Source organism: Phaeoacremonium minimum (genome assembly GCF_000392275.1).
Source record: "Phaeoacremonium minimum UCRPA7 unplaced genomic scaffold PA7_03_scaffold_450, whole genome shotgun sequence".
In the NCBI taxonomy this organism is placed as follows: Eukaryota; Fungi; Ascomycota; class Sordariomycetes; order Togniniales; family Togniniaceae; genus Phaeoacremonium; species Phaeoacremonium minimum.
Genome location: NW_006921352.1, coordinates 65475 through 77650, shown reverse-complemented (window position 1 = coordinate 77650; position 12176 = coordinate 65475). Strand labels below are relative to the sequence as shown.

Below are 12176 nucleotides of genomic sequence, written 5' to 3'. Positions count from 1 at the left end.
AAATCACATGTAAAGAGATAGTAGTTCATTCGTGGCAATCTCTAAGCCGCTTATAGATTCTGCTAGTAGCTTATAGATATGAGACCGTGTGTGAAGATTACTAGAACAGCACTGAATCCACAGCTTATTTCCGTGCATTACTCGGAGCTCTGACACTGCTGGCCATTCTTTTGGTGCTGGGGCCGAGGATATCAGTTGCGGGCCCGAGGTGATGTCGGGGCGCGAAAGCTGACATCCACTCAATTGGTAGAATAGGATAATGCGACAATCTGATGCAGCGTGCGAGCCTCCAAGGCATTATCCTGTGGTAATTATTGGAGATTCAGGTCTTAAACGCCTTCTTTGCGACATAATATCATCTTTAGCCCTAACCCCCCTATTAAACTCATGCAACCCAAGAGATGATACTTCGAACCATATCCAAGGCACCCAGCTGCGCAGATGGCCCAACATGGGCTACAAAAACACAACGATATGATGGAGTCTGTATTTAATGCAACTCTTCCCTTTACTGTGGGATGTGCCTCCGGCATGGTTGCCACAGTCTGCGTCCAGCCCCTTGATACTCTCAAGGTACGCATGCAACTTACGGACCAGAGTGCTGTTAGAGCGTCTCAGCTATCTATTGCAAGAAATATTGTAGCCAGGGATGGTTTCTGGGACCTCTACCAAGGCCTGTCCGCCGGTCTGCTCAGGCAGCTCGTCTATGGCAGCCTTCGACTAGGTCTTTTTGGCACCTTCGAGCAGGAGCTGGAGCGACGGGCCCATGAACAGGGCACTACCGTTGGATTTGGGGGCAGAGCCCTTGCAGGAATTACAGCTGGTGCGTTGGCTGCTTTTGGCGGTACGCCAACCGAGGTTGCGCTCATACAGATGCAGGCCGACAGCATGAGGCCACTTCACCAACGTATGAATTACACTTCTGTATTCGACACCATCCGTCGTCTAGTGAAGCAAGAGGGAGTCTCGAGTTTGTGGAAGGGCACCGGGCCAACAATAATTAGAGCCATGTCGACAAATTTCGGTCAGCTCGCATTCTTCTCCGAGTCTAAGCACCAGATTCAAAAGTATTCGACCATGTCTAGGGAAAGGCGCACAGCTCTAGCCGCAACGGTCGCTGGGTTTGCCGGCTCCTTCATTAGCCAGCCCTTCGACTTCGTCAAAACGCGGCTACAGAATCAAGCAATGCGTTCCTCAACGAGCTTCACTTCAGTGTATTCCGGGACTGTGGACTGCTTTGTTAAAGTGTTCCGCGCAGAAGGCGCCGCACGATTCTATCGCGACTTCTGGCCGTATTTCCTTAGAGTAGCTCCTCAATCGTGAGTCTACTTATTCCCTCAACGTCTCACGATGCTAATGTGGAACTCAGCGTAATCGCTCTTTTTCTCTCGGATTGGCTAACACAACAAGTTAAATTGTTGAGATGAGCTCTGGAGATGCGCAACGCGACTTGGATACTTAGGGGGATGATAGCATTATAATATAGAGCGGACATAAACAGAAGTCATTTAGAGGCAAGCGATGGCGTTTCTTAGATTACCTTAATAGCTTAACGAAGCATCCAACAGTCCGTACGAACTGCGCCAGTCTCCAACCACCCAGTAGAAAGCTCAACACTCACTGTGATAGTTCCACTCGAGCTTGTGGACTGTGCCAACAATGAGAATTCAAAACACATCCTTCAAGGGTGCGAAATCCTAAACGGTAGGTACATGGAAACTTCCTAACTCAGAAGATGTGTTTTTCCTTTCTTTTTGTGTAAAGCTCTACCTCGATAAGTTCCAATGCTATGTCACGGCTTGAAAGCAGTAAATGGGGCGACTTGTAGCGAAACGTCAGGCCGGCTCTGCAGCTCCTACCGAATTCCGGGAAGCCCTCCGCATCTCTTCTGACTTACGACCGACCTATTCACAGAGAGCCCACTCCAGTCCCACAGTTAAGAATATCAGCAATGATCTAGTCCTCATACTTGATCTTACCGTTATGCCGTTGGCAGGCCGAAGAGTTGTCCATTTCAGGTGGTCCTACTGTATCATCATCTCCCACGGGCCTCGGTAATCTACGTGCGCTCGAGAACCACTCGGCCCATGATTGGCCAATCGTGGACTAGGCGCAGCAGCCAAATATGTCGCTGGCCTTCCACACTCTCAGCCATGAGTCCGCTGCGAAGCGCTTCAAAACATGCGTCATTGTGCCATCCGTTCTGTCGCGACGTAGCTTCATGTGCAGCCATGTCGTCGGTGTCGGTCCCCATCCCCTTCTCCGAGCCACCATGGCTTATAGGCCAGCCATCCCCGTACTACACAGACTCTCACAGGAAGTGGCAGAAAACATGTCGCGACTTTATTTCCGAACACCTCACTCCCTATGCGCTGGATTGGGAGTCGGAGGGTGAGGTGCCTGCGCATGTGTTCGAAACCTTCACTAAGCACAATATGCTGATCCCCAATCTTCCCGCCCCTCTGCCAATCAAGTTCCTGAAGGAAGCGGGCATCTCAGAGCTCCCCGGAGGCCTCAAGATCGAGGAGTTTGACTATTTCCACTTTGCTATCTACATCAGCGAGATGCGACGGCTGGGCATCAGCGGGCCTACTTCCTCCCTCTCAACCGGTACTGCGTATGGCATGCCACCCATCATTGCCTACGGCAGCCAACAACTTCAAAAACGTGTCCTCCCAGAGCTTTTAAGTGGAAAAAAGAGGATATGCATCGCCATCACGGAGCCAGATGCCGGCAGTGACGTCGCCAATCTCTCAACTACGGCAGAGAAGAGCAGCTGCGGCAAGTACTATATTGTCAACGGAGAAAAGAAGTGGATTACGAATGGGGTTTGGTCGCATTATGCCACCATGGCCGTACGCACGGGAGGCCCGGGGGCTGCTGGTCTCTCACTGCTTTTGGTACCTCTGCTTGGGCAATCGGGTGTGACGATGCGCCGCATGAAGACGACAGGAGGAACAACGAGTGGAACTACATTCATTGACCTCGAAGATGTGAAGGTGCCAGTCGAGAACTTGATTGGCGAAGAGGGCCAAGGGATGAAAATGATCACACGGAATTTCAACCACGAACGACTGGCCATCGCCATCGGCGTCTGCCAGAGCGCCCGGGCCGCCCTGTCTGCGGCTTTTGGGTACGTCATGAAGCGTGAAGTCTTTGGACAGCCACTCATAGAACAAGCGGTTGTGAGAAACCGCCTGGCCAGGTGCGGCGGTGAATTAGAGTCTCTGTGGGCATGGATCGAGGCGCTCGTGTATCAAATGTTGTCGAGTTCGACTGGTGGACACGGCCGCCAGGATCTCGGAGGTTCCATGGCGCTCGTGAAGGCAAGGGCAGCAATAGTGCTCGATGAGTGTGCGAGAACGGCAGTTCTGCTATTTGGCGGGAACGGATATACCCGAACAGGCCAGGGTGAGCTTGTTGAGAAGATATACCGTGAGATTCCGGCTGCGCGGATCCCAGGAGGCACTGAAGATGTTATGCTGGACTTGGCGATTCGACAGTTGGTCAAGGGATTTCGCGCGAGGAGCAAGGCATTGGGGAAGGAGAAGCTATAAATTTAGACATTCACAAATGTGTATAGATACATTGAAGTTTTAGCACCCTGTCAACAGCTGCCCTTGCGCCGCTACGCTATTTTGATATTACTAAAATGCGCTCATGGTCCGCCTGCTGACCGCAACCAGATCGCTTTGTCCGATCAATCCACGGGGAAGATGGGGTGCTTTGTTGTGTGTAAGCCAGTTTGCCTTCTTAAACAGCTAAGAGCTATCATCCTTGACTTCAGCTTCTGCCAATGACGTGCCTTAAAGACGACCGGAAATTTTATCCGTGACTGGGGGTAATTGAAGGCCTTATACACGTTTTGTGCGTCAAACCGACTCTTCCGAGGAACGTTGTGCGGTGGTCGGAATCTTGGCTGGACGTTCATATTGCCGAGGAACCAGCAGAGGGCTTCAGACCCAGGCGCGACCAGTCTCGCATCAATTACATGCCTTTGCACATGAACATATATTCTCAGAAGTCGTGTCAACTCCGAGCCCAATTGAAGTGAAGTTTTGTTATTCCTCCTGTCTCGCGCCTATCTCATTTCCCAATCATTTGCGCACATTGCTGATAGAGTTTGTCTGGCAAATCCAATGGCGCAATTACGGTTCGACAATCAGGTCGCCATTGTCACTGGCGCTGGTGGCGGACTGGGCAAGGCACACTGCCTCTGTCTCGCTTCAAGAGGAGCCTCTGTCATTGTCAATGATGTTTCTTCCAAAGCAGCTGATGATGTGGTTTCCGAAATAACTGCTGCCGGCGGACAAGCGGTCGCCAACTATAACACTGTTCTTGATGGCGACGCAATCATTCAGAGTGCCATCCGCAGTTTTGGGAGACTGGACATTCTGATTAACAATGCCGGTATCCAGCGGCATGCCAGTTTCAAGGACATGACGGACAAGCAATGGGACGAGATCGACGCCGTGCATGTCAAGGGGACCTTCGAATGTACACACGCTGCCTGGAAGATCTTCCGCAAACAGAAATACGGTCGCATTATAATGACTTCGTCGGCTTCAGGGCTTTTTGGCGACTCTGGCCACTGCAACTACGCAGCTGCCAAACTTGGCGTCTACGGTCTAGCGGAAACCTTAGCCAAGGAAGGGGTCAAGAACAACATCATCGTCAATGCTATTGCACCGATTGCCGCAAGCGTCATGACAGCGACTATCATGTCCACCGACACACTGCAACATCTTGATCCCGCTTATGTCTCTCCCCTTGTCGCCTATCTTGTTCATCCCTCCAACAAGGAAACGGGCTCCGTATTTGAAGTCGGTGCGGGTCATGTCTCCAAGTTTCGATGGGAGCGATCTCCTGGAGCTGTACTAAAATGTATGTTCCTGTCTCTGAACCTTGCTTTAAATTCGTTGCCTATGTACACGTGCTCTAACGATACGAACAGGCGACGAAACATTTACTCCAGGCGCTATCTTGAAGCGGTGGGCAGACATTAATGACTTCTCCCACCCCGACCATCCCATTAATACCGCAAACATGATGGCACACCTTGAAGCCGCCAAAAGGCAGGGAAGCAATGATCCAGGTGAAGATATTCGATATGACGGCAAGGTCGCTGTTGTCACTGGAGCTGGCGCGGGGTCAGTATGAGTAATGATCAATATAGCAAACTTGTAGCTGATTTCTCTGGGTCAACAGGCTTGGGCGCGCCTACAGCATCGAGTTGGGGAGGCGAGGCGCTGCTGTTGTGGTCAACGATATTGCCGATCCAGACAAGGTGGTCAGAGAGATCCTTGCATTTGGTGGTAAGGCCGTTGGAACCAAGTCATCGGTTGAAAATGGTGCTGCGATCATCAAGACAGGTAAGTCCTATTTGCCTCTGCTAGTCTGAAGAAGCGCGAGGAAATGTACTGACTCTGCGGATTGATACTGCAGCAATCGATAACTTTGGCCGTGTCGATATTCTAATAAACAACGCTGGCATCCTGCGAGACAAGGCATTTGTCAACATGACTGAGAAGCAGTGGGACGACATTATCAGCTGCCATCTCCGGGGCACATATTCTTGCACCAAAGCCGCGTATCCGTACATGCTGAAACAAAAATATGGTCGCATTGTCAACACGACCAGTACGAGCGGCATCTATGGAAACTTTGGTCAAGCCAATTACGGAACAGCGGTAAGTTAAACATACTCTACAACACGGCATAGTGTATGTAGCCACTTTAATGCTAATAATCATTTGGTCCTAGAAAATGGCCATTCTGGGGTTCTCCCGAGCCCTTGGGCGGGAGGCAGCCGAACACAACATATACGTCAACACAATCGCCCCCTCGGCAGGAACAGAGTTGACTCGGTCGGTTCTCAGCGAAGAGCTCGTCAAAGCACGCAGACCAGAATTTGTGGCTCCTCTGGTGCTCGCGCTGTGTTCCGACAAAGTACAACCCAACCCGACTGGGGGCTTATATGAGGTAGGTTGCGGCTGGCAAGGCCGAACCCGGTGGCAGCGTTCGGGTGGAGTTACCTTTGATGTCGACAAGTTCACTCCGGAGGCAATTAGTGCTCAATGGCCTAGAATTATTGACTTTGAAGATGGCCGCGCCGACAACCCCGAAACCCCCGAAGAAGGACTCAAGAACATAATGGGCGTCGTCAAAGGTTTAATGTCTTCAGGCTCGGGCGCTTCGGCTGGTTCATTTCTCGCTGCCATCAACGCAGCCAAGAAGGCTCAGCCATCAGTCTCAGAGACCAGCTATACTGAAAAAGAAATCATCCTGTACAACATCTCACTCGGCGCAACAAGCGACCAACTTGACTTGGTCTACGAAGGTCACCCAGGCTTCCAGGTACTACCCACATACGGTGTCATCATTCCTCCCACAGCTACGAAATCCTTTAATCTGTCTGAACTTGTACCCAACTTCTCATACAAGATGGTCCTTCACGGGGAGCAGTATCTCGAGATCCGCAAATGGCCGATCCCCACGTCTGCTCGGGTGCGTTCTTTGTCTAAGGTTGTTGACGTCCTAGACAAGGGCAACGCTGCTCTGATAGTCACCGGCACAACGACCGTGGATGCTGAGACCGGAGAGGACCTGTTCTACAATGAGACGACCCTCTTCGTCCGCGGATCCGGTGGATTCGGCGGTGCTCGGAATGACACAATCAACGGTGGCAAAGCCTCGGCTACCCCAACATTTCCCAAAAGGAAGCACGATTTGGCAGTCTCCGTTCCCACCACCAAAGATCAAGCGTCACTATACCGGCTAAATGGCGACAGGAACCCGCTACACATTGATCCCGCGGTTGCCAGGGCGGCAGGGTTTAAGGATGGGCCCATCCTTCACGGACTGTGTTCATTCGGCCTAACTGGAAAGGCTATCATGGCACGGTATGGGCCGTTCAAGAATATCAAGATGAGATTTTCTGGTAGTGTTCTACCAGGACAAAACTTACAGGTCGAGATATGGAGGGAGGGCCAGGTGGTCCTCTTTCAGACTAGAGTCCAGGAGACGGGCAAGCTCTGCATAAGCGGTGGAAGGGCCGAGTTGTTGACGACTGGCCCTAAATTGTGATGAGAATTAGTTTGAGAGGACTTGCTGATCTTGCCAAAAGAAGCCCTGTAAATACGTTGTGGAACTTATCGGGGGGGATCACAGTTACTTGGGAAAATGATGTAGATAATGTGTTGCACATGCGAATGGATATTTTCAAATTACAGATCCAAAAGACAACACTAAATGTGCTCCAAGGGTCCTAATCAGGTCAACAGGGGCTTTGTGTGTTTGTTTAGAAATTCGGACCTATTTTTGAAATATCTATAGGTCTATATCTCACCTACCTTGCGAGAAACTGTGTGCTCCCTTCAATAGCTTCGAGTGGTCTAAAATGCAGTAGGTAATCCACGGTGACTGCCAAGAAGTCATACAGGCAGAGCTTCACTCTATGCCCCTGTAACCCACTGCTTACTTGGCATTGTCGAGTGGCGGCAGGCTAGCCCCATTAGACGTCCACCTTAGTGCCGTCTTTGTTGGCCTCGGCAACTCACAAATGATGTCCGGTAATGGACATTTGGGCTTCGACCCGTAATAAACTACCAACTGTCTCAGTAAGCGAGTGCCCGATCTCCCGGGCACAGCTTCATGCACGCAAAGGCGATCGTAGCTTGGGGTGAGGTGACATTCAAAACGCTCAAGATTAACTCCGAGGTCGCGGGCGGAGTTCCTTAGCATGTTATCAACACCGCACCGCACAGACCCTCGGCAATCCCGCTTTACCTGTAGATCATAGACCACCACGATCCTAATGTCCGTTTGATGATAGTTCTCAGCGGTATCCAATCTTTTAACATATTCGCTTTTGGTGATAACCCCAAATAATACAGCCCTGCTATTATACGATAAGATGTCCTACACTGGAGAGACGGCGTACATCACGGGTAAAGACTCTACATTTGAAGTCAACCCCTGGAGGCCAAAACTAATGACTTTTCACCAGGTGGTGCCAGTGGCATTGGCCGCTTCGTAGTCACCGCGCTCGCCCGGAAAGGGTATGAAGCATGAAACAGGTTTACAAAATTGAACGAGTATTAAGCTAAAATGCCCGATACGCAGAATGAAAATCGTTATTGCGGATCGCAATCTCGAAGCGGCCGAGGAGACCGCCAAAGAACTAAAAAAGAATGGTCAAGACGTTCGAGCAGTCAAGATTGACGTGGAAGACTGGGATTCCCAACGTCAAGGGTTTGAAACCGCTGTGAAGGAGCTCGGCAGAATTGACTACGTTTTTGCCGTTGCTGGCATCTTTGAACAAACTTGGCTTCCCAACAGAGTCAATGCGACGACTTTCGAGAAGCCTAACCTAGCTACTTTTGATGTCAATGGGACTGGTGCGCTCTACACTTCAGCCTTGGCGATACAACAATTTCGCCGCCAGCAGCCAAGCAAGTATGGCTTCCGTGGAAAAGGTATGTTCAATCAACAGTCAGCATCCAGATTCTGGCTTACAGATTTGCGTGTAGTCATTATAGTATCTTCTGGAGCCGGCTTCTACACTATTCCGGCCATGCCTATATACTGTGCTTCGAAAAAGTAAGTTTTCGCTGTCATTCCCGAAGGCCAACCCAGATCCTAAAATTATCTAGTGTGGTTGTTGGCTTTGTGCGCACGACGGGGAAACTGTTAATCGACGAGAACATCACTTTGAATGCCATCTGTCCCGGTATAGTGAGAACTGCTATATCTACCGGGAACTTCCATGATAGAGCCGAAGAGAAAGGTTTACTCGTCAGCTCCGAGGTTATAATTGAGTCATTCGAGTCTTTGCTAGGCACAAATGCAACCTCTGGTGAGACTATTGAAGTCTTGCCGGATGGGTATCTGGTCAAGAAAGGTGCTGAGTATACCAACGACAGGTGCAAGGAGAGCGTGGAAATGACCTACCAACGGACGTTGAAAGCAAAGGCATCCTAGCTTTCTTAGCTTATCAAAGACATACTTTAGATTACATGCTATATATGAAGTTCGTTAGGATATGAAACCTGTCCCAATCGGCTATTTCACCTATATACCTTTCAACAAGACTCAATTCGCCCTCTATTATATCACAACTCTCGAATTAAAACGTTGAGCAGATAATCACGTAGAATAGCTCAAGCCGACATTATTACCACATCCTAAGACCGCAGAAACGGAATATCTCCTTGGAAAATACAATACATTGAGGCTTTGTTTTCGTTTCAAATGCAGGAAACCCAGGATAGTAGTGAGCGACATTGAGGCAACTACAAGAATTGGTAAGATGAATGGTCCAGAAACAACTCGCAAAATGAGCTGGAGCGGGTCTTTACAAGAGTACACACAAATACAAGGTAATGCATATGGTTCTATCCATGAGCCAACTGGATTTTCAGATATCTAAATTGTGCCTATGCCTATAAACTTATAAAATTGAAGCCTGAGCTGTGTCGTCTAGAGCATGAGATCGGATGTTCCTGCCCCTAGATAGCTTTGCACTAGAAGTCAAACGCATCAAGAGCGTCATGATCGTCTATGAGAGCGCAAAGGCGGCTGATAAAATCTCTTGAAGCCGCCTCGGGTTGCATGTCGGGCATTACCTTAGATGGGGTGAGAGTGAGAGTCCAGTAAGCAAGGGCACCGAGTGACTGGCGTCGTAGCTCGAGCCAGGCCTCTTCTACCGTTGTTTTTGGACCGCCGGCTTTTTCAAACTCGGAAACGTAAAGCTCGACGATCTCGCGCTCCCAAAGGCGACGTTTCTCTATAGGGACAGCAGTACCCATGACATAGGCAAGATCACGCGACCAATGACCTCTGGCCATAGCCTGCCAGTCTGTCAAACCCATTTGGCCCTCGGGCGTAATGTACCAGTTGCCTATTATTTATCACAGGATGTTAGTATCTCACCTCATCATATCTGGTACTCAATAGCAGGTGGGTCAAAATTTCATGGACTGGTGACTCATACCAAGGTGGACGTCTCCGTGGACAGTAGTCTGCGGCAAGGAGGCATTGCGCTGCACGGATTTGAGAGTGGCAGGCCAAATCTCTGCCTCTCTTGCAAATAAGCGAGGGGTAATGCCGCTCTTTGCTTCCCTGAATCCATTGCGACAGGCCTCCTCAATTCCCACATCAACCAAGTTTTGGAAACGATCCTTGTACTGAATTAAGCGCTGGAAGAAAGGCTTCTTGCTCTCATAAAACTGCCCATGCAACTTAGCTAGGATTGTGATCTGCTCGGCAAATTGATCTTTCGTTAGACTAGTCTTGTGCGTGCAAAAGTGTGTGCCACTGCCCATGTCTTTCAGCATGATCATAGCGGCCCACGACTTGGGATTATAGTCAGCGAAGTAAGCTACTGGTGCTTCGATATCGATGGTAGGACGAATCTCGTTATAGAAGCAGACTTCGCTGTAGGTACCGCCAACAGACAAGATGATACGGTTGTTCGCCGAGTGGGCCGCTTTGCAGAAGACCGACCGCGGAAACTTGTCTGCATCAACGCCTTCCCATTCAATTTCAATGCGCCGGCGGTTGGAGGAGCCATCATCCTTGGGACCGAGCGTAAATTTCTTGACAGCAGCACTCGTAGATTTCGGTGCAAGCGTAGCAGTCAGCCACTCAGTTGTAATAGCGTCGTAAGAGATTGGGATGTCTCCATATTTGCGTGGAACAGGGTGGTTCTTGGCTTCCTCTTCACAACACTGCCGGATATAGTCGACAATGTCCTTTCGGAAGCCACCAACAGGGGGCATTTTGCTTCTTACAGTTTATAATGTATAATGAGAAGCTAGAGAGAATACTATTCCCAGTCTTGGTCCTTGGTGGCTAGCTCGTAGTTGCCAATGTTGTGAGAGCAGTCAACGAGTCACATCACTGGGACGAACTCCAGACTCTTAAGGACCGACCGGCTTTGTATTAGCGCCCCGTCTCCAGTGTTTGGTGAATTTCGATGTTAGTTCGGCACGACTCTTTGTTATGAATAGCCGTGGGGCGATTAGGTAACAACCAATACCTTCGGTCCAAATGAACACCTCGGTGACTTCTTTTCAAGGCGCGCGCCCCAGTTCAAGGCAATGGTTCCGGCATTATGGGTCGTCAGCTTCCCCAATGCGGGGTGTGGAGGGGTTAATCGGCGATGTTTTGCCTGTCAAACTCGGACGGCGATGCCGCGAATGCAATTGGTCCGATGCCAACTGTCAAGTTGACAAACCTAATTATATAAACCGACCTTCTGTCGATCTTTGTCGCGCGGGACTTGAAAAATGTCACACGCTCGTCCGATTATACGACTCTGTTAAACAGGCTCCAAGACAGCATTCCTTCTTAATTTACCATGTCTTCTGCCGAAGTCTCCTCCTCAGAGGTAAAACCTCTTGAGCCTTTTACTCCCTCACGTAAGGAAGATTCGTTGCCCCCAGCAGTAGAGCACAAAGACTATGACGAGGTTGAGATCGAGAATGCTGATGGCACCGTCCTCAACCAGGATGATATCGCAAAAACAATCAGGAAGATGGATATTGTGGTTTTGCCAATCATGACTATCGTGCTTGCATTCTGCTTCATTGATCGTTCCAACATGGGCCTCGCCATGGTGGTCGGTATGGGTAAAGAATTGCACTTCAAGACTTACGAGTACTCAATCGCCTTGCTCGTCTTCTTCCCCGGCTATGCCTTGTTTGTCTTGCCCAGCAACTATATTCTATCGAAGACTTCGGTCCGGTACTGGCTCACGTTTCTTTCAATTGCCTTTGGTCTGTTCACTGTGGCGTCTGGTCTTGTCCGTAGCTTCAGTGGTCTCGCCGCCATACGAGCGTTTCTTGGTGTGTGTGAAGCTGGGTATGTTTTCCCTTCACTCGATCCATGTGCTGTCGTGGTACAACACTAACTCGGAGTGTGAATAGAGTCTACCCTACCGTGATAATGGTTATAAGCTCGTGGTATCCGCGCTATTACTTCGGAAAGCGCATGGCCATGGTCGGTTCAGGCGCCTCCTTAATCTCTGCCCTTGCCGGAGTTCTGGCATGGGCGTTTTCCCGTATAAATACACCCAATTACGCTGGGTGGCGCTGGATATTCATCTTGGAAGGTGCAGTCACTGTCCTGTTGGCGTTTGGGGCATTCTTCGTTCTTGATGAATATCCCAATAA

The 12176-nt window shown here is 49.9% G+C and overlaps 3 protein-coding genes across 3 annotated transcripts; 2 read left to right on the top strand and 1 right to left on the bottom strand.

Moving 5' to 3' along the window:
- Window positions 1–2435: 2435 nt before the first annotated feature.
- On the top strand, window positions 2436–3557 carry UCRPA7_6069 (putative acyl- dehydrogenase protein; the record flags this gene model as incomplete). The annotated part of the gene is made up of 1 exon (XM_007918611.1): window positions 2436–3557. One exon carries the CDS (start codon window positions 2436–2438, stop codon window positions 3555–3557), a length of 1122 nt encoding a protein of 373 aa, XP_007916802.1.
- Window positions 3558–4139: 582 nt separating this feature from the next.
- Window positions 4140–7086, top strand: UCRPA7_6068 (putative peroxisomal hydratase-dehydrogenase-epimerase protein; the record flags this gene model as incomplete). Its single annotated transcript, XM_007918610.1, has 5 exons — window positions 4140–4884; window positions 4955–5150; window positions 5209–5372; window positions 5446–5690; window positions 5764–7086. 5 exons carry the CDS (start codon window positions 4140–4142, stop codon window positions 7084–7086), a joined length of 2673 nt encoding a protein of 890 aa, XP_007916801.1.
- Window positions 7087–9524: 2438 nt separating this feature from the next.
- Window positions 9525–10781, bottom strand: UCRPA7_6067 (putative aminoglycoside phosphotransferase protein; the record flags this gene model as incomplete). The annotated part of the gene is made up of 2 exons (XM_007918609.1): window positions 9525–9901; window positions 9995–10781. 2 exons carry the CDS (start codon window positions 10779–10781, stop codon window positions 9525–9527), a joined length of 1164 nt encoding a protein of 387 aa, XP_007916800.1.
- Between the last annotated feature and the right edge of the window lie 1395 nt (window positions 10782–12176).